The sequence below is a fragment of the Sus scrofa genome, chromosome 1 (assembly GCF_054392235.1).
Source record: "Sus scrofa isolate SSC_HxYL_T2T_F1_AM1 chromosome 1, Sscrofa_HxYL_maternal_Yorkshire_Landrace_v2.0, whole genome shotgun sequence".
NCBI classification, from domain to species: domain Eukaryota; kingdom Metazoa; phylum Chordata; class Mammalia; order Artiodactyla; family Suidae; genus Sus; species Sus scrofa.
This window is the reverse complement of record NC_139383.1, coordinates 267,735,819-267,758,215: the sequence shown is the minus strand read 5'-3', so window position 1 is coordinate 267,758,215 and position 22,397 is coordinate 267,735,819. Positions and strand designations below refer to the sequence as shown.

General features: G+C 45.1%; 1 protein-coding gene across 6 annotated transcripts in view; it reads left to right on the top strand.

The window, feature by feature from the left end:
• Nucleotides 1–22,397, top strand: part of ASTN2 (astrotactin 2) — a 915,666-nt gene that overhangs the window by 852,793 nt on the left and 40,476 nt on the right. For all 6 annotated transcript variants that reach the window (XM_084993997.1, XM_021074505.2, XM_084993987.1 and 3 more), the window contains one exon: nt 5,788–5,929. In XM_084993997.1, the coding sequence (XP_084850123.1) occupies nt 5,788–5,929 (142 nt within the window). The remainder of the gene's footprint in view (nt 1–5,787; nt 5,930–22,397) is intronic.

The following is a 22,397-nucleotide window of genomic DNA, read 5'->3' as shown; positions in this document are numbered from 1 at the left end:
AGAGAGAGGAGAAGGAGAGGGAGAAAGAGAGAGGAGAAGGAAAGGAAGAAAGAGAGAGACAGGAGAAGGAGAGGAAAAACAGGAGGAAGAGGATTGAGGGAGTGATGGAAGGGGAGGGAGAGAGTGAATTGAGGCAGGGGGTGGGGCCTTAAGAAAAATTGCTCTCTGCTTTGTTGGGTTGGTTCTGAAGCTTCAGCAGAATTGTGATTGACCTTTTCTGTGGATGGTAATGAGAGCAAGGCTCGAGTCTGAGTGGATAAAGAAATGTGTGGGGGTCTGGCCCGAGCCCACTCGGGTTACAGCCCCAGAAGAGCCATAATGGGGAACAGGCACATTCCTGTACAGCGACTCCTGACTCCCTATCTGTTTTCAAGGAAAGAAAAACAGAAAAAGAATGTTAAGAGTCTTGGACAGGCATGGGTGAGGCGGCAGTAGCAGCCTGGGTCCAGGAGGGTTCTGCCACGCGGTGGTAACAGCATCCTAGGAAGGAGGGGACAGAGGTAGCCTGGGCAGTGTCCTTGTGGAAGGCTCACGGTGGGTGCTCAGAGGCAAAAGAGCTGCTTGGGTGTAGACACGAAGGCTGGAATGGGGGTGTGACATTCCTGAGCCTCTGTCAGGGAATGTGGCAGGATTTAGGAATTGAACATTTTAAGCAATAAAAATTTTAAGCCGAGGTTTTTAAAACAGTTTTTATTCCCAACCTAAATAAAACATGGACTATTAGTATATAGAATAGATCAAACTGGAGCTGACTTGGTTGAAAGTTAATGTGCGTATAGAGGAGGCAGATTCCAGCCCCCACCACATTCTGCGTTTCTTCTTACCCCTGGAGTTCTAGATGTTCTAATTTGCAAACCACTGTTAGAATATATCACATGCGTGAAACCTGTTGAACTTCTGTCTCTTCTGGGCTTTCTGTCTTTTTTGGAGATTTCAAGTTTAAGAAGATGGCGTGGTGGAACTTTGTGCCTTATCCAGTACCTGGCACAGAGTAAGTACCCAGTAAATATAGCCCACATTCACGTTGACTAAAGTTGGTCAGAAATTATAATAATAATGTGCTCCTGGGGCAGCTGTGGAAGCGCTCCAGTTCTCCGTGATTTTTATCTCATACACTGCTGGCTGACATGAACTATCTCATAGGCTATAGATAGGAGTCAAGAGATCAAGTTTTAGTGCAAGACTAGTTCCCACTTTGGATATGACCATGGTCATGCCACTTTTCTTTATCTGGGTTCAGTTTTGTCACCTGGAAAAGGAGCAGGTTGGACAAAAATAATCTCTAAGCATCCTTATAGCTTTTCTGTTGTGATAACAACAACAATAAAACCAAAAACAACAGTGCTAGTGGACATGTTTTTTAAACTTTTTCTATATGCCAGGCAGCGTGTTACTTGGTTTGTAAATAATATACATGTGCAATATTGACAACAATTCTTTTACATTGAATACTGTTGCTATCACCATTTAACGTAGGATAAAATAGAGTCAAGGAACCTGTCCAAAGCAAACTGTAAGTGCGGGGGTGCACCAGGATTTAATCCCAGGCAGTGTAAATTCAGAAGCCCAACCTCTTAACCACTGCACTACATTATTGTTCATTCAATTATACTGCTGCCAGGCATGGAATATGGTACACTGTGGAACCACAATACATGTGTTGAGTTGCACCGATTCGCCTTTGTACTTCGAGAAGCCCCCGGGCCCTTTCTAGCCCCACCTCCACTAAGTGAGGAGGGGCTGACTGAGAGGCTGCTGCATTCACCTGTCTTCCTTCTAGGTTGCATTTAAATCTTCTGGACTAGAGTGCCAAAACAAGCAATCCTACAATTTACTTTATGGGTCTGTTCTTGCATTTAACAACCCTTCCTGTTGTCAGATTACAAGCTGTAGAAGGTCAGGGACCATTTCTTTTATTGTTTCATTTCCCAAGCCCATAGAGCTAAAGAGAGTGGCATGAATTCAATCACAAACAGAAAAGAATTGAGAAAGCTCCCTTTCTGACACTATCTTTTGGTAAAGCGTTCCCTAGGAGGCAGCATAGCATAAAAGAAAAAGTATGGCTTTTGGATTAGGAAGATATGGGTTCAAATCTCAGCTCCATCTCTTCCTAAATTTTTTTATTTCTTTTTTAGGGCCGCACCCATGGCATATGGAGGTTCCCAGGCTAGGGGTCTAAGCAGAGCTACAGCTGCCAGCCTACACCACAGCCACAGCCACACCAGCAACACCAGATCCAAGCTGCGTTTGCGACCTACACCACAACTCACTGAGCAAGGCCAGGGATCGAACCCACAACCTCATGTTTCCTAGTTGGATTCATTTCTGCTGTGCCATGACAGGAACTCCTCTTCCTAAATTTTTTAGCTTGACTTTAGTTTTACAACAGATACTAACATTTAACTCCTTAGGACATGGTGAGGATTTACTGAGAAAAAAAAGTTGGTACTAAAACATCAGTTTCCTTCGTATTAACTCCTTTCATTTGAAGATTACTATGTATCTAGTCCCAAACAGATCTGGACACTAAATATCTTTATAATGTGCTTGATAGGACTAGTTTTCTATGCCACATGATCTAGTTTCTTCACTTCAAGCCTGTAAACCTTAGAATGGTGTGCCAATCTTACTGAGCAGACATATTCATGGGACTTTTACCCATGGTCTAAATTATTCTGAAATGCATGAAATATCTGTAAAGCTATGTCCATTTGAAAATGAATGTTAACCATCTTTTGGCTTAAAGACAGTTAATTAATACAGGCCACAGGCATACTGAATTCCCTCACAAAGGGCCAACTCTTTCAGTGGCTATCTGGAAACAAATTGAAAAGCAGACAGACATGGATCCAAGCTCAAAGAAAACAAATGCAGGCAGCCAGACTTGGAATCCTGAAAAACCAAGAGAAACAAAGCCCTCACTACATTTAGTGAATAATCCCATGTTTTGTTTTGTTTTGTTTTTTCTCCTTTTCTTTATTTTCACCCTGTACTTTATTCTGCTTTGGTACCTATTGGAAGACATTGTTGACCTCTGATTTTACTGTGGAAGAAGCTTGAGGTGGGAAGCCTATTGAAGAAATAGGGATGCCAAAATGTATGATGAAAAAAGGTTTAACTTACCTCTTCATTCCCTAGCAAAACCTCTGGTTCTAGATTGACTTTCTTCCTTGACTCAGCTTTTCTTTTTAGGCTCCACACTCATGAAAGAGTCCTTGACCTCTTGCTACAGAAAGTAGAACAGACTTGAGATGTTAAGAGACTTGTAATAAATGGTAGAACTTGAATTCAGTCCCAAGGCTGTCTGGCAACAGCTGCTGAGCTTGTATGTCACTAATATCAGCCTGATTCAGAACTTGCTCTGGCCTCTGTGTATCAAGTCTAGGAACTGTGTGCTGTCTTTGTAAAAAGCAGAAAACAAAGACCACTACCCATCAGATCTGCCGTGTTGGACCATAGGAAAAAGATACATTATAGAACTGTTGTCTGTCTGAATGCCAGGGCCACCTAGACAGTTCATCAGACAGGTATCATATGCTTCACAGGTGCATGAAGTACAAAACTCTTCTTGAAAGCCCCAAAGGAAGTGATCCGTAAATTCTGTCCACCCAGTTTCCTGGTAGAGGAGGGCTGTGTCTTCTCAGGCACTCCTTCAGCGTCGCTGTTCCATGATGGTTCCGTCATGTTGGGTTGTCCTTAATCCCAAGTAGAGTGAAGATAGTTGAACAGACTTCTTTCTCTTATTTATCACTGAGAATCTCAGCAAGGAGAAAGCATAAGGTCCTCCATATCAGGAATGAGGAAGAAAAGGAAGAGTGGGTTGGAAGGCCTCATATCATTCCATATCATGTGATATAAAATATCTCGCATACCTGTTTTGCTCTAAAATCATCCAATTTTAGAATTGGAAGGGAACCTAGAGGCCATTTAGTCTGGTTCATTTACTTTATATTTAAGAAATTAAGTTTTATTAATTTTTTCTTGTTACACAGGTAATACATGTTCATTGTCGCTAACTTAAAAAATAGAGATAATCAGAGTTCCTGTCATGGCTCAGTGGAAAAAAAATCTGCCTAGTATCCATGAGGATGCAGGTTCAATCCCTGGCCTTGCCCAGTGGGTTAAGGATCCAACATTGCCATGACCTGTGGTGTAGGTAGCAGAGTTCGGATCTGGCATTGCTGTGGCATAGGATGGAAGCTACAGCTCCAATTCAACCCCTAGCCTGGGCCTGGGAACCTCCATTTGCCACAGGTGTGGCCCTAAAAAGCAAAAAAAAAAAAAAAAAAAAAAAGAGGGAGAGAGAGAGGTAATAAAAAATAAGAGAGAAAAAGTACTCATCTCCCTTCCCAAACAAAGCCGCAATTATGCATTTGCTTTATTTTCCTCCTCCTTTTTCTAGTTATATGTATAAAATTTCTAGCAAAAATTAAATTATTCTTTAATAATGTAACCTGTTTTTTAGCTTGCAGTGCCCTGAATATCCTTTCAAATAGCTTCAAATTTTTCTGCAATATTATTTTTAATGGCTATAAAATATTCCATTGCATCATTGAACTATAATTGACATTACTGTTTCAATATCATTGAACATTTAATTACTTTTAAGTTTTTTTTTCTTGCCTTTTAGAGCCGCCCCTGTGGCATACAGAGGGTCCCAGGCTAGGGTCAAATCAGAGCTACAGCCTATGCCACAGCCACATCAGATCTGAGCCGTGTCTGCAACCTATTACCACAGCTGATGGCAACGCTGGATCCTTAACCCACTGAGTGAGGCCAGGGATCAAACCCACAACCTCATGGTTCCTAGTTGGATTTGTTTCCACTGTGCCACGATGGGAGCTCCTTTTTTAAGTTCTTGATGGTTTAAACAGTACTGCAGTGTTTATTCTCATAATCTTTGTGCACAACAAAGTTTTTATTTTATTTTTTCAGAAATCCTGATAGTGACTCTAGCACCTCCACTTTACAGGGAAGAAAACTAGAGCACAGAGATGGGAATTTAGTTGCCCAAAGCTATAACAACAAATTCTTAACAAAGCTAAGGCTGGTTCCCAAGATTCTAGAGGTTCAGTTATTCTTTCCAGTCTTTACCTAGCCTTCTTTATTAGCACTATTTTAATAAACTTCAGCAGCCTCCTAAAATCCAAAGGCTAGGCTCACTTTTAGAAATCATGGTGTTCAGGGCACTTGCTCTTTTCCTGACCCTTCCTGTCTCATGAACTTCATCACTAATCAATCATGGAACTCCACCCCAATTTGCTGGACCAGTCTCTGTCCAACGCAACATAACACTCCATGAGTCCAGTACCAGTGTGCAAGAATGACCGATGACATAAGACCTCTTTTACATCCTTGGTCCAACCCCTTCATCATACAAAGCAGAAAACTGCAAGTCCAAGAAGGAAGCTTACTTCAGGAGTTAAGAGGAAGTTAATGGCTATGACAAAGCCAGAGTAGTTACTGTAGGCAGAAAGCACTGTCCCCCCTTGCCTTTTTATGCATTTTTTATTACACAATAATTTACCTCATTCGAGCCATGCTACAATCTTATAAAGGTAGGTATTCATATCCTTACTTTACAGTTGAGAAAATGCAAGCATAAATTTAAACAGAGTTATCAGGACTAGACACTGATATGTGTGTCATATCCATACCCTGTGCTCGTTCCGTCCATTAATCCTTTTAAGAATGGTATCCAGACCTTTAATGGGTTGAAACAACAACAAGAATGTCTGCTCACCAAGGCCTGAGCTGGGGAGCTCATCTTTCTTTGTCTCCCTCCAGGAGAATTCCTGAGTTTTGCCGATGACTTACTCTCTGGCCTGGGCACATCTTGTGTAGCAGCTGGTCGGAGCCATGGAGAGGTCCCTGAAGTCAGTATCTACTCCGTCATCTTCAAGTGTCTGGAGCCCGACGGTCTCTACAAGTAAGACATACTCTGTGTGTGGGGAGCATGAAGCAGACAGGACAATTTTAAGTCTGGGAGGCAAGGCGTGAGTAATCTGTCCAGGCCAGCCAAATGTTTTATAGGCCAGTCTATGTGTGAACCTTGACATGCTGTAGTTTAGAAGTGTCCATTGGAGAAGTATGACCACAGTGAGTCACAGAATCATACCAGGTTAGTGCTAAAGGGCCCAGGGAGGAGTTCCCTGGTGGCCTAACAGGTAAAGATTCAGTGTTGTCACCGCTATGACAGGAGTTCAATCTCTGACCTCCTGGGGATAGATACATGCCACGGTGTGGCTGAAAAAAAAAAAAAAAAAGAAAAAAAAGAAATGAACAAAAACAGCTGTGCTTTTCCTTTGAGTTCTTTTGCAGCGGAGCAGGTTAAGGTTAAGGATCCAGCGCTGCCACTGCAGCTACTTGGGTTGCTACTGTGGCGCAAGTTCAATCCCTGGCCCAGGAACTTCCATGTGCCACAGATGTAGCCAAAAAAAATTTTAATTAAAAAAATAATAAAGGGTCCAGGGAGGCCAGTAACTCAAAACCATTCCTCCTACTGATGAAGAATATGCAGCCCAGAAAGGGAAAATTTCAAGTTCCTACCTGATATTCTTTTCTCAATTTCATGATATCTTCTCTAAAAAATATCCAAAGTGTATATATGTATGTTGTATATATACACATGATTTTTGGTTCATAGATCCATCCAGTGCCTCGGTAATAGTGCCATATCTCTCTTGTATAGAGTACACTAGAGTCAAGTATCCAAACTTCTGGAGATGCAAAAGGAAGTCTTTCCGAGACTCACCTGTTCATATCAGAGGGAAAAGGGGCTCATTTTTTTTTCTTAGTTTCACAACTCAGTGTTAAAACATCTGGATACAACCATCATAAGCTATAAGATAGAGTTCTAAAGACCAGCTCTCTTCCTTCTCTAGTTATAAAACCACGGGCCACCTCCCTTACCAGTCTAGAAAGCTTCAGTCCTTGACAAAGTGAGCCTTGGTGACTAGTTATTCAAGTCATGCATTTTTGTCTTTATTTCTTCCCTCAATGATTCGTTCACTTATCCATCCATGTATCCATCTCTCCATCCATGCCTCCTCCTCCTCCCTCTTCTTTCCGGTATCTATCCATCCCTCTCTTCATTCATTTGCTCTTATACTCTATCATTTGTTCACTTATTTGCTCATCAATTCTTCATTCAAATTTTAATTTACTCATTCATAACTCATTTACATATTCAGGAGACATGTTCTGAAGATTTCCTATGTCTTGAGACTGTGCTAGAATGCATGTATGAATGTGACTAAGACAGAGTTTCTCTTCTCAGATACCTTATACCCTAATGGTAGTATAAAAGACCACAGACTGGATTCATATCTGGCCTTGACATGTTTAGTTATGTGGCCTTAGAGAAGTCACTTTATCTCATGAGCCTCAGGCAAACAAATAATAAAACCTAGGTTGCAGAGTTGCATGAGAATTAAACAAGGAACAACATCCAGCATAGTATCTAAATATGTGCACAATAAATCTTAGGCCCTCCACAATTTGTAAATCTCTCTCACCTCCAGAACATCCCATTCCCACTGCCTCTGGAAAACCATGACTTTTTGGAAGATCCTGGGACTCTTTTGAGCACCTGACATATTCAGGCTCATTGGTAACACCCAAGGCATTCATGCACCAAACTCAGGAATAGGTGGAAATCGGGGTTTCTGTCTGTTTCTGCCACAAACTGCCTTAGAGATGTTGGGGCCCAAGTTTTATTTTATACAGAAAGGCAAAATCAGCTGGGGACAGTGAGAGTTCTAGGAAGGGAATCCCAAAAGTACACGAGGCTCTCAGGTGTCTTCCAGTGGGACATGTGGGCACACTTCACAGAGGTGATAGCATTTACCTGAGGCCTTAAGGGGTGGCTTGGCTTTTAGATTTTGAGAGCATGGATCTACAGCCCCTTAGTCAGTAAGCACTATCACCAACCCCTTGGGTTTTGGGGTTACCATGTCTGTGAAACACAAGTATGTGGCTAGATTAAAAGCCATATGATCCTCTCCAACCCTGAAGCCTGTGATCATTCGAAGAAAGCAGCATTTTTTGAAAGAGTTCCTGATGTCCGGCTTCTGCTTCCTTCGTCCCTCATTGAGGGTGTAGGCTGGAGGCAGACAGAGCTGGATTCAGATCTCTGCCCTGTGCTTTATCAGCTGTGTTGGCATTGCATGAACTTCTTAACCTTGCAGCCCCCATTTCCTCTTTTGTGAAAATGTGGATAATACCATGTCCAGTCACTGGGAGCCCAAGAGGTTTTGATGAGCTAATGATGCACAAAAATTCTTCCCTTTCTTATGAGCTCCCAGTCGGAGCCTAAGAAGCATCAGCTGTTATCACTCTTGTTCTTGTTGCCCTTGCTGTAGTACTAATTAATTTCCACTCCTCCACCTCCATTCTCTAACTGCTGGGAGAGAGGGCATCTATCAGCAGGGGGACAGAGCTCTGGCAGGTGGGTCCTGTCGGCTGAGACACAAGTAGTAACCCTCTCTCTGGGTGACATTGTGGGAACTTGGCATTAGCCAGGCTGGACTCCTACAGGCCCATTATGTAGAGAGCAATGAAATGTTTTATGGACCGCCCCCCCAAAGCAATTAACACTGAGAGCTGACAAGTCAGCTGCTGTCCTTCAGAAGTGATGAACTCTTGCCCTCACTTCTTGTCCTCACTGCATGACACCACCCCACCACCCTGCCACGACCACTATCAACTCCTTCCACCTCTTGAAACCTTGAAGCGGGAACTTCCTTTCTTCTCCTGTCCTGGAAATGTGCTTGTCATCCCTAACTCAGAACACTTCTTTATTTTATTTTTGAAATCGATTTTATTAATGGCCCCGGGATCCGGGCCGCTCTGACAAGGAGCCAGGGTGTTGTTTGGACCTGTCTCTCATCCCACTGGCGGTTCTCCTCCCATGAAGTCTGACTGACTCGGTCTCAAGTTTTAAAATAGTTCCAGTGTCAGTTCTTGGGGTTTTTCATTTTCTGCTTTGCTTGTTCCTTACCAAAATTAGCTTTCTTCCTCTTGGGCCAAAAAGGCCATGTGTGGCAGTGGAAAGAGCTTGAGCTTTGGGGACAAGCTGAGCTGGGTGCAAATCCTGATTCCGCCCCGTACTCATAACCTGCCCCAAGGGAAAGTCATTTTTCTTACTGGTCTGTGCAACAGTTTCTCCCTCTGGGAAAAAGAGGGATGGTTAATCTTTCTGATCTTGCAGAGTTATAGGGAAGAGTATTAAGTAAGAAACTTCATGAACGGGGTTTACCGGAATGCCTGGGCTCTAGAAGCCCTGCAGGAAATGTTAGTTACTTTTTCTTCTTCCTGTTTCATTCTCCTTGACTCAACCACTGGTTTTCAGTATCTCTCCTTTCTAAGGACAATTATGGAAGAGCTATTCTCTGTGAGACAAGGTGGGGTCCCACTAGCTCCAGAAAGAATGAGTACCCAGGATCCTTTGGGGAGAAATGGGATGAAAGGAGAACGTGGGTCCAGATCCCTGAGTTTTACTTAAGCACAGCTGGGCACAGAAACCCCCCATCCATGTTGCCAGAAGGCATGATGGAAGGATTCAGGTGATACAGGCATGGTGGACCAGTCTCACTGGCGGAAGTTTGGGTTCACATCTCATTACCCCCATTTCTGCCTCTGGGACCTTGTTCCCATCCTCTCCTTCTTTCACAGTTTCAATGCGTTAGATCCACCCTAGCTTGAAAGTTCAGGGAATATGTACTTCTGCTCTGGCACCTTTTTCTCACTCTCACTTCTCCTCCTGGGCTCTTGCTCTTTGAACTTTTCTGCCTCCCATACTTTTGTTCTACCTGTCCTACCTCTCTGCATCTCTGTTTCTCCCTGCCTTTTATTCCCCTTCTGTGTATTTTCTGCATAGCTCACTGTCTTTGCCATTCTCCTTCTTTGCCTTTCTATTTGTTAATCTCTTAATTTCTGTTTCCATGTGTGTATCTCCGTTTCTCTGTCCTGGTTCTTATTTGAGTTTTGGTTCCTCTCTCTCTTTCTCTGAATATGGCCCCCCTTTATCCCCACTCCCTCCCTCCACCCCACCTAGGAGAGCAAATTATTTCTGCAGCCCCTCCATCCATGTAATTTTACACAGCACCATGGAGCTGAGGAGTGAAAGTCAAGGCTGATTTTTTTTTTTTTTTTTTTTTTTTGTCCTAAGCTCACCCTGGTGTAACAAAACAGAAACATCAGCACTCGGGCTTGTTTAAATTGAATTTCCTTGTTTGTTTCATTTGTTTTACTTTTGAATGAAAACAAACAAAGGGCAGCAGAGGCAGCGGGTCCCCAGAAGATCTGACAACATGACCAGCTCCTGCACCTTGGACTTGCTGGAGGCTGAGGGTGACCCTGAGCAGGAATCTCCGCTCAAGGTGGATGGGTCAGGCCAGGCTGAGCATTCACGGTCCCTGCCCTTGCCTGGCCAGAGGCCTAGACACCCTTCTAGTCGCCGCTCCCCAATTCCCTATTACCCGAGGTAATTAGCCTCTGTCTTGTCTTGGCTGCCTTGCCTCTCTCTGATGGTGGATGACTGCCAAAGGGTCCTGAGCAAACATACAGCAGCAGCCAGGCCTAATTCCTGGGGTGGGGGGGCTCGTTCCCACACATTCAGAGGCTTGCCGCAGGCCCGCCCTCACCTCCTTGGCCTCGGCTCTGTGAAAGGCGTGCCAAGAGAGCCTTGGTCCTACAACCGCATGCCAACATCCACGGCGGGACCAAAGGCTCAGGGGAAATGCCCCTTCTTATCAGGGGTGGATGGGGTTGGAGGAAGAGGAAGACCAAGGCCCCGGAGACCCGGAAGGCATTGTGAAGAGCCTAAGGTCAGGAGTCAGACCACAGTTCCCAGACTTGCTCCCAGAGACCTGGGGCTGCTTCCTCCCCCTCCTCTGGCCTTGATGCTCTCACCTGTGAAATGGGAAGGTTAGACTCAGGGAACTGTAGGACTTGCGCACTGAGGCAGAGCTGATTGCACATGAAAGCCTTGATTCAGTAATCCCTGGGTAGCAGTGGTTGGTGATGGTGGTTGTTCGTGGAGTGCTCACTCTGTGTCAGGAACCATGCTAAGGATGCTACACGTGCATGGCCTCTCATTTAATCTGCGCCATCACCCTGTGGACCTGCCACCATCCTCCTCCTCCTCATCTTATTTCATTTCACGGATGGGCAAACTAGGACTTACAGGAGTAAACATTTTATCCAGAGTCCTATGATAAGAAGAGATAGAGCTGAGATGCACACTCAAGCTGACTCTGCACACCTCCCCTGCCATGTACTGTCCCTGCCCTTGTCCAGGTGTACAGGTGGAATTGTCTCAAGTACCTGTGAAAGAGGGCCTTCTGTAACTGTGAGCAAACATTTGCAATGGAAAGAACACTGAGGACAGGAAGACCCAGATCACAGCCTGCAGATCCCCAGGAAAGATAGTTCATACCTCATCTTTCTCATCTGTAAAATGGAGCTAACTAATTTTTAATCTGCGAAATTGAGATAATCAGTTATAATTCCTTAGGTTGTTCCAAAGATTAATCTGGACAATATATGAGAAAGTGCTTTGAATTTGTCATAAGATGAAGTGAACATGACAAGTCATCATGATCACTCTGTTTGTCAGAAGACAACAAAGGGAGGGGCAAATGATGCTTTGAATCCACACGGCCCTCCCCACACCCTACCATACCTACATACTTTTATTTTTTTTTTTTTTGGCTTTTTATTTTTTCTATTATAGTTGATTTACATTGTTCTGTCAATTTCTGCTGTATAGCAGAGTGACTCAGTCATACATATATATACATTCTTTTTCTCACATTACCCTCCATCATGTTCCATCTCAAGTGTCTAGATAGCGTTCCCTGTGCTATACAGCAGAATCTCATTGCTTTTCCAGTCCAAATGCAATAGTTTGCATCTACTAACTCCAAACTCCTAGTCCATCCCACTCCCTCGCCCTCGGCAACCACAAGTCTGTTCTTCATGTCCATGAGTTTGTTTCTTTTTTGTAGATAGTTTCATTTGTGCCATATATTAGATTCCAGATATAAGTGTGATCACATGATATTTGTCTTTTTCTTACTTCACTTAGTATGAGAGTCTTCTAGTTCCATCCATGTTGCTGCAAATGGCATTATTTTGTTCTTTTTTGTGGCTAAGTAGTATTCCATTGTGTATATATACCACATCTTCTTAATCCATTCCTCTCTTCATGGACATTTAGGTTGTTTCCATGTCTTGGCCATTGTGAATAATGCTGCAGTGAACATAGGGGTGCCTGTGTCTTTTTAAAGGAAACTTTTATCTGGATATATGCCCAGGAGTGGGATTGTGGATCATATGGTAGTTCTATATTGTTTTCCACAGTGGTTGTACCAATTTACATCCCCACCAACAGTGTAGGAGAGTTCCCTCTTCTCCACACCCTCGGCAGCATTTGTTATTTGTTGACTTGTTAACGATGACCATTCTGACACATGTGAGGTAGTATCTCACCGTAGTTTTTTTTTTTTTTTTTTTGCCATTTCTTGGGCCGCTCCAGCGGCATATGGAGATTCCCAGGCTAGGGGTCTAATCGGAGCTGTAGCCACCGGCCTACGCCAGAGCCACAGCAACTCGGTATCCGAGCCGCGTCTGCAACCTACACCACAGCTCACGGCAACGCCGGATCCTTAACCCACTGAGCAAGGGCAGGGACCGAACCCGCAACCTCATGGTTCCTAGTTGGATTCGTTAACCACTGCGCCACAATGGGAACTCCTCACCGTAGTTTTGATTCACCTACATACCTTTAAATGAGGCCTTTGAAATCAGACAAAGGTGAGTTTTTACCTTTGCTGCAACACCTACAATGTGTGGCCTTGGGCAAATCTCTTAACCTCTCTGGGTGTCCGTTTTGTCATGTGTAAAATGCAATCAGAATGGGACATAGTTCATGAGATTGTTAGGATTCAACAAACTGGAACATGCCAAGAACACAAGACAGTGTCTACCCCATGGTCGGTACTTAATAAATGGTGGAAAGAAGAGGAATAATCACTGCTGTTACTCTTTTTCATTGTGTACTTTACCTAAACAGCTCTGCTGGGGTTGCTCCTGTTGACCATTGTGTTCACAGCATTTGGTGGGGGAACAAATTAATCCTTTTTTTCTGACACAGATTCTTTCCTCATTACTCCCCAGGCACACTTGCTAGAATGTGTTAGAATGTACCTTCCTCAAGGTCTTTGCTTCTACTCCTCCCAGGATGGCCTTCTCCTGACTCTTCCCTTGATTGGTACCTTATTCTCCTTCAGGTTCATGATTAAATATTACCTCCTTAGGCAGGCCCTCTTTGACCACATGTTCTACCACAGACACACACAAAGGCATGGCACTTACGAAAGCTGCTGTGATTTAGTATCTAGTTTACTTGATTGTTGTCTGTCTTTTCACACTATACCGTGGGCCACATAGAGCAGGGTCTGTGTCTGCCTTCTTTATTCTTCATCCCTGGTGCCTAAAACAGTGTCTGATGCCAGGAGGAAAAAATCCAATAAATTGTTGAATGATTTGAATAAATTTCCAAGTCAGTGCAGAAATCTGGAGAATTCTGACTTCCCTCCTTCACTCACTCACCATCTTTAACTCACTTTGTCACCAGATAGTCAGGGGACATCCATTATGTGTCAGGCTGTATTTTTTTGTTTGGTTGGTTGGTTTTTAGGGCCACACTTGCAGCACATGGAGGTTCCCAGGCTAAGGGTCCAATCGGATACGCCACAGCAATATCAGATCCAAGCCACGTCTGCGACCTACACCACAGCTCACGGCAACACCGGATCCCTAACCCACTGAGTGAGGCCAGGGGTCAAACCCACAACGTCATGGTTCCTAGTTGAACTCGTTTCCACTGTGCCATGGCGGGGACTCCCATATCTCTATATTTCTATATCCATCTCCAGGTTTCTATGTCTGCCTGTCTATCTATCTACCTACTTATCATAAATTTTTTTTCTAATTTAATCCTCAAAGTAGCTAAGTCAGTGACTGCTATTCTTTTCTTTTCCATTTTTTATTGTAGTTGATTTATAATGTTCTGTCGCTTTCCGCTGTACAACAAAGTGACCCAGTCATACAAATATACACATTCTTTTTCTCATACTATCTTCTATCATGTTCTATCACAAGAGATTGGATATAGTTCCCTGTGCTGTACAGCAGGACCTCATTGCTTATCCATTCTAAATGTAATAGTTTGCATCCACTAACCCCAAACTCCCAGTGACTGATATTCTTATCCAACAGATTAGACTGCTAAAGCACAGATAAGTTAGATGACTTGCAAGAGCCTCAAAGCTAGTAAGTGAAGAAGAAAGGATTTGAATTCAGCCAATTTATTTCTAGAGCTTAAACCTGAAATTACCACACTGGGTTATGAGAAGAATTGGATATGAACAAACGGCAAAGGTCAAGGATAAAAGCTGCTTAAAGTCATCTTTTGTGCAAAGATCTGTGTTCAGAGAAATTGGAAACACAACGGGAAACAGATTTGGGGTGGGGACACTGAAAGCTGCATGGCTACCACTGAACTCCAGACTTTGCCCCACCCCTGTGACCCTGGCAGTTCCACACAAGCAGCTGAACCCTGAGTCTGTACAAGGACCCCTGCTCCTCCTAGGGACATGCTCTCAGTGCCACTTTTGAGATATCCAGGATCCCCAGCTCTCATCTGCTGAGTTGTTTCCCTGCGTCTCCAGACTGCCATGTGTTTCTGCAAACAAGTCCAGGCTCCTGGCCCAAAGATACTATTCCCAAAGTCCAGGGGGCTCAGAGCCTTGGATGGAGCATTGCTGGGCTCCCCATCACCTCCAAGGCACCCCCACCCCTGCTGGGGCACAGCCCAGGCAGCACATGGAAGAAGCAGCCAAGGCCACCGCCATGGATACTATAATTACATATTAGATGGAATCCCAAAGTTTCCTTTTATTTACATTCCTACCCTACCCTCTTCATTTCCTCTCTTTGTGCCAAGAATCAGCACAGAATTTACTGGAAAAAGCATGAAAGTCATCAGGAGCCCTCCGGGGCTGGCTTTTCTAAACACTTGCCCAGATGAAGGGAGATGAGGGCCTGAGGGTCATCCTGTGTCTGGCCCTAAGCGGCTGTGAGGCCCTGGACAAGGAGTTTCTATTTTGGAGGCCTGCATTTCTCCATTTGTGGAGAAAGGATTGAATGGGGCCATCCTGAAGGATGTTGCATGAATTCAGCTGAGTCGAGAAGCTGCGTATCTCGGAAGATCAGCACTGAGGCAAGGACGTGGGCTCAAACCCGTTGGAGAGGGGAGGTTTGAGTCTGGCTGGAAGAGCTTCATACAGCAACGTACTTCTTCTTGCTCCCAGCTCCAATGACTCAGTCTGTGCCATGGGCCTCCTGAGCCAAGTCCCCAGTGTGCCTGGACTGGCTTCTCAGGGGTCCTTCAGCTCCTAGGAGGAAGGAGAGGTGCACAGAGGAAGCCTTCCATAACGACCAGGGACCTGAGCTGCAGCCTTTGGGAGCTGAGGCTGAGGCCCAAGGTTGATCCAGGACACACCAGTGAAAGAAGCCAATGTGGGCCTGACAATCCCTGCCTTGCTCTTTACTGGCTTTTTCTCCCCACTGTGAAACTTTCTCAGCTCTTTTTTTCTCTTCAACTCTCTCTCTCTCTCCTTCTCCCTTCTTCCCTCCACCGCTTCCTCCCTCTCATTCTTCTTTCCTTTCTCCCTCTCTCCTTCCCTCCCTTTCTTGCTGTCCCCCGTGTCCTCTCCTGTTTTTCTCACATCTCTCCTCCATCCCCCATCCCTGGTTTTTGTTCTCTGCTTTGGCCATGGAAGCTACCTCTCTCTCAGCACTCTGACTTCCCATCTTTCTGTCTGTCTCAGAGCTTTTGCATCTCCATGTACTTGTCTGAAACCTGCTCTCTGCATCTGTATACCTGTCTCTTTCTGCTTTTCTTATTATTTCTCACCCTGTCATGTCCTATCATGCTTGGTCCCAGGCCTTCTCTTCTTCCATCCTCCTGTGCAACCCCCACCACCTGCCCCCACCCCTCTGCCACCCTTCTCCCCTTCCCTGTCCCACTCTAGCCTAAGAACAAGGGTCTGGGCCTATTACATGACACTGGGGTGAACAGCCAGTTGGGTGTGGCCAGGGGTCACAGAGCTCAGTGGGGGGGCCGTGGGCCTCTGGTGTCCCAAAACCCAGATGGAATGTGAACTTTCTCTGGCTGTGGTGCCCTGTCTGTTGGTCAGGGGGTGGGGTGAGGGGGGTAGCCGAGCTACTCAAGTCTCAATTCCATCGAGCATCAGGTCACACTAACCTCTCCAAAGTGCTCAGCTGGGGCCCCAGAGAGGGAAAGAGCTGTCCTTGAGCCAGAAGCAAATACAGCCGTGAGTCCCAAGCCAAGAGAGCCTCGTAGAGGAAAAATAACGCTGTTTTTCAGCCGACAGACAGTGAGACTCCTGAAACCTGCTGGGGACTCTCAGGCAGACTGTTCTTTGCTCAGACTGCATCAGGACTTCATCCAGGAATGGACGCCAGCCAGGCTTCCAGAGGGACAGGGCACAAGCTGCTCCTCTGAAGAATGCATGGAGCGTAGAAAGATGGGAGGTGAGACCGCACTGGAGAGCTGGTCCTTGAATGCCGGGCACAGGAGCTGGACTTGATCCTGCAGGAGTGGGGAGCCAGGAAAAGCTTTTGCAGAAGTTGAGGCTATATTTAAACCTGTGTTTTTGGTGACAACTCTGCAGCCATGTGGAGAACAGGCTAGGTTGAGTTGAGAGACAGAAGCCATGTGGTGCAAGGAAAGGGGCAGGATGGGGTCCCCACACATCGGGCATCCAGTGAGTGGTACCCTGAGTGGGGCGTGTGCTGGGCCAGCGTGGAGCAGCATGGGCTCAGCTGCGTTCTGGAAACATCGGGAAACAACTTTTCCTATTCTAATAACTGGCCACGGTGCAGAATGCTCAGGAAAAGAACATACCTGTTGAGCATCTGCAGTGCACCTTATACTAAGAAAGTCACTTGGTGTTCAGAACGAACCAAGCCAAACACAGCCTCTGCCCTCATGGAGCTCATAGTCATGATGGGGAAGCAGAGGGGATGAGTTCTATGAAGCTTCATGTCATGCTCTGATGGGAAAGCCCAGGGCCCATGGAGGAAAGGTCACTAAGCAGCCAGGCCTCTGCAGATCTACTTACTACACAGTCCTCCTAAGAAAGAGGAGGAAGGGTTGCCCTGAGTTAAATAGCGTCCCCTCCAACCCCCAGAGTTCATATCTACCTGATACCTCAGAATGCATGCAGTCTTAGAGTCTTTGAAAATGTCACGAATTAAGGATCAAGCTGAGATTGCGCTGCTATTAGGTTGGTTCCTAAATCAAAGGTGATAACAGTGGCTGGTGTCACTATAAGAAGAGAGGACACAGAAAGACACACATAGAGAAGAAGACCATGTGGTGATGAAGCTGGAGATGAGCGTTATGCCACCACAAGCCAAGGAATGCCTGCAGCCTTCAGAAGCTGAAAGAGACATGGAAGAGTCTTCCCAAGAGCATTCAGAAGGAGCACGGCCCGGCTGACACTCTTGATTTCAGACTTTAGCTTCCAGAACTGTGAGATGATGCATTGCTGTTGTTTTAAGCCTCCATGTTTGTAGAAATTTTACAGAGCAGGTGAGGGTCTCATCAGCCACATCGGGGCCCTGGGAGGAACATGGAAAAGATTCAAGGGGGGATGGGGTGGGCCAGAGTCATGACTACAAGGAAGAGTTGACCTGTGAAGGGAAGACTAAGCATCTGAACAGTGTCCAGAGGAGAGGAAGCAGGTCACTAAGGGCCCTAGAAATCATGTCCCTGGGAACATTTCAGGAAACTGGACTATTTATTCAAGTTAAGAGAAGACACAGGAAGACGGCCCAATGTCTTCAACTGTCTGTAGATCCATGCAGGTCTCAAAGGGCACACACATATTCATTCTGACCCTGTAGAAGAGGATGGGGTGCAAAGTTGTGAGGGAGGCAAATCTCCAGCCACAATGGGCTCTGTGCCCAGCAATGCTGCCTATCAACCAGGACCTTAGACAAAGAACTTCTTTCTGAACCTCAGTTTCTTCCTCATGGCAGTGAGGGGACTGGTTGGTGAACTCTCCTCCTTCTCTGACCTTCTAGGACTCTGGGAACTCCTAAAGATAGGAATGACCCACACTTGAAGCCAGGCCTTTCCCTGCTCCCCTTGTCTTGGCTGTGGATCCAGTAGCACATGCTGAGAGGCTTACCCCCCAACCCCAAACTCCCACCTCCATCTGTGAGAGAAGCTGTTGCTGTGAGTGGTCTTGAGGTCATCACTGGAAAGGTGTTAGCAGACTGCAGGAGATCACCATGAACGATGTGTAAAAACTCAGAGGCAAGACAGAATCCAGATTTCTGGCAGTATTCTTTCTGCTCTGTTCTCCTTTCCCCCAAGGACAGACTCCCCCCATGACCCAGCAACCCCATTCTGCTCTTACATCTGAATCACAATACAATAGAGCTTAAGGACTTAGACACCAGAGACCTTAACCTTCTCTTTTTAGAGGAGAAACTGAAGCATCCCTTTAGAGGATGGGTCTGTCCTTGGTCACTCAGAGAAGCATCATCAGAGCTGGGCTAGACCAGGGCTTTTGACTCCACTGTAGCTCACCTGCTTCTCTCTTGTCTTAGATACAAGAAGACATGTGCCCCCAGTCACTATGGGTGTCTCAGAGGCTAAGAGCCTGGAGTTTTGAGTTAAGCTATCTTAGCATCCAGGCAAATCTCAGACACCTTCTGGCTGTACAAGATACCTCTTTTCCTTGGGTCTCAATGTCCATATCTGTAAGGTGAGGTAACTCTACATGAGAGTTTCATTGCGAAACAAATAGAGTAGTTTACACATGCAAAGCTCAAGTCATAGCAGTTCCCATAGACAGCAGTTGCTCAATATCAAGTGCATATGAGATGTTTTTTAATAGAACTTCATCAGGGATGACCATGAAAGAGAAACGTGATTGGCTGATTGTCCTGCCTTCTGTAAAGTTGCTCACACATCTCTCTTCTCTCTGAGCAACTCCCAGGAGCACTTTGGGCATGATATTTGGCAAATTTGGGATCATCTTCCCCATTTAACATAACAAGAGATGCCTTCTCTCCTTTTTCTCTCCTACTGCTCCGTGAGCCCATCCCTAATGTAGTTCTTTTTTTTTTTTTTTTTTTTTTTTTTTTGTCTTTTGTCTTTTTGTTGTTGTTGTTGTTATTGTTGCTATTTCTTGGGCCGCTCCCGCGGCATATGGAGGTTCCCAGGCTAGGGGTTGAATCGGAGCTGTAGCCACCGGCCTACGCCAGAGCCACAGCAACGCGGGATCCGAGCCGCATCTGCAACCTACACCACAGCTCATGGCAACGCCGGATCGTTAACCCACTGAGCAAGCCCAGGGATCGAACCCGCAACCTCATGGTTCCTAGTTGGATTCATTAACCACTGCGCCACGACGGGAACTCCCCTAATGTAGTTCTCATGATCACAGAGAAGAACTAAGATTATCAGAAGTCCAAGAGTGGGATAGGTTTAGAAACCACAGTTAGGAATCTGAGATTTAGTAGGTACTCAATTTAGAAAACACCAAAGGTCAGGAATAGCTATAACAGGATGAATGGATGAAGTCAGGCCAACATGTAAACATCTGGAATTATTAGCTGAGGACATACTTGGCAATGGTACAGCCCTGACTCTGGTCACTAATGTCATCAACCATTCTTCAAGCTCTTACTACCTCTATGTGTTGTGTTAAGACCTGTATGTCCACTGACTCACTGAACCTTCACAATATGGTACTTTCTAAATACTATCCCCATTTCATATATAAGGAAACTAAGACAGAAGCACTAAATGACTTGTTCAAGGTCAACTAATTAGTAAATGGCGGAACCCTGAATCTAACACAAAGCTCTCTGGCTCCAGCATCCACACGTGGAAATGCATTCTTCTCATAGGCAGTAGCACAGCTGAAATTTGAACATTTATTGCTCAGCGCTGAGGAGAAACTTGGAAGCAGCTAGTCCTCTTGGGGTAGAGGGTGATTTGCCTCACAATAGAGCAGGGGAATTCTGAGGAGGCTGTGATCTCTCCTGGTCAGTGTACCTGGGGCAGGTGCATTTACCTGGGTCTGGGAGAACGGATGGCATTGACCATTTAGAATTAGGATGTTATTACATCACCAGCAGAGGGTACAAATGAAATAAAGACAAAAAGGTAGGAAATTGAAGGGAGACATAAAGGAACAGCAGAAGGTTCAGCATAGCTGAGATACATAGTATATAAGATTGAAGAGGCAGAACTTGCAAGACCTCAAAATGCAGACCAAGGAACCATTGATTTGTCTTATGCAGCAGTGAAAGGGTTAGATTTGGGTTTTAGAATGATCTCTGTAGAGTATGGGGTAGAGGAGAGAGGCTTAAGGGGCTATTGTATCAGCTCTGTGAAGAGATACTGCATCTGGAATGAGGACAGCAGAGAGGGATGGAGAGGAAGAAGTGGATTGAAGATAGTCCTAGGATGCAGGGTTGTTTCACAGTTCTCCTCTGGAATCTATCAAAGGACAACCAATGAACCTCACTGAGAAGGCGTTGCAGGGGATTTGAAATTTTAAAATCTGGCTTCAAATTCTGTGACTCTACCATTTCATGGTTGGGTAGCCTATGAAAAAATCTAAGTTTTGAGACCAAGCTCAAAAGGTGGTAATAATATATTGGACTTTAGAATGTGCATGTGGAACTAAAAATATATGTACCCTATATGTCCATTTCTGGCACCTAGTAGGCCCTTTATTCTTATCAGTTTCCTTCCATTCTTTCCATCTGCTTCAGTCCTATGGCAGTGAGCATTTGTACTCATTCTCTCTCTCACTCCACCCCCTTACTGCCCAACTTCCCTCTCTCTGTCCCTCTTTCCCCAGGATGCCAGAAATGAAATAACATTCTTTGCGTGTTTGTTCTAAAGCTCCTGGCCGCCTTCCCACAGACCCCTGGCTGGGTCAGGACTCATTTGCATTAGCATGTGTGAGGCCAGCGCAAAGGGGAGGGAGAGGCCCTGTTTTCAGGGAGTTTCATCAGGCGCCCCTGCCAGAAAAAGGAGAAGTTACTATTTCTTTCTGGGAAACATTCACAGACTCAAACAAGCAAGGAAGGCCCAGGGGGCTGCCTCACTTGCACAGAGAGTTTGATGGGTGGGTGAGCTGCCTGCCTGACTCCCCAAACTGAGTCCAGCTCCTCTTGTCCTTATCATAGGCCTGCGCCCAGAAATCTCTCCTGCAACATGTGTAGTAACTTCCCACCAAAATAGATCTTTCTTAATCCTATCCATTGGCTGTAACAGGGAGAGGAGAGAGTATGCCGGGGCAAGGAAGACACTTGGAGGCTACAGGATAAATAAACAGCAGCTTTGCTGGCTTCTAGATGGGTAACAAGTCCACAAAAGCATCTTTAGAAAAGGGCAGTGGTAATCCCTGGAGGTTTTCTGTTTGTTTTTGCTTAAATCCCGTGAATTTTTAAAATAATACGGTGTCTTGGAGTTTTTTTTTTTTTCCCTCCCAGGAATCTCAGTAACCTTGTCCAAATCCAGACAACCAATGGCAGACCTAAGGAAGTCCTTTGGAGTCTCAGGAGTGCCATCGGCGCCATGACATGTACTTACTCCAGGGGCAAGGGTCATACCATTTACAGAGAAGCAAATCGAGTTCCTGGTATTTTATTGGACAACCTCCCATAATTTCCCATTATTCTTTCTCAGTTCCTAGCCTGGATATGTCTTCTTCAGGCAAGACCTTGGCCTCCTCCTTTGTAATAATATCCATATAAATACTTTGGAGGAAAAGGAAAAGAAGCAGTGATACAAATGGCTGTTATTCAGAGGGCTTTCAATATGCTAAGCACTGTTCTGAATGCTTTACTCACATTAACTTACCAGATTCTCTCAATAACCCAGTGAGGATGGTGTATTTTTTATCCTCATTTTACAGATGAGAAAACCAAAACCCAGAAAAGTTAAGAAATTTGCCAGGAGTCACACACTCCGTAGCAGAACCATGATTTAAATTCGGACGGACTGGCTCCAGAGCCCAAGTTTCTAATCATTAACTAGGCTAGCCTTCCCAGAAGTCACATTAGCACATTCAATGAGTCAATACACATCAGATCTTGCATTCTTGTCTATCACAGTGCCTTGGCACATGCTGCACCTCTTTGCATCCTTCAGTTCTCAGCCTAAATGTTGCATCTTCTGAATGGCATCCTCAGAACCCATAATCTAAAATAGGCTTTCCATCTCTTTTCTTTATTGCAATTATCAAACTTTGCAATGCCGCATTTAT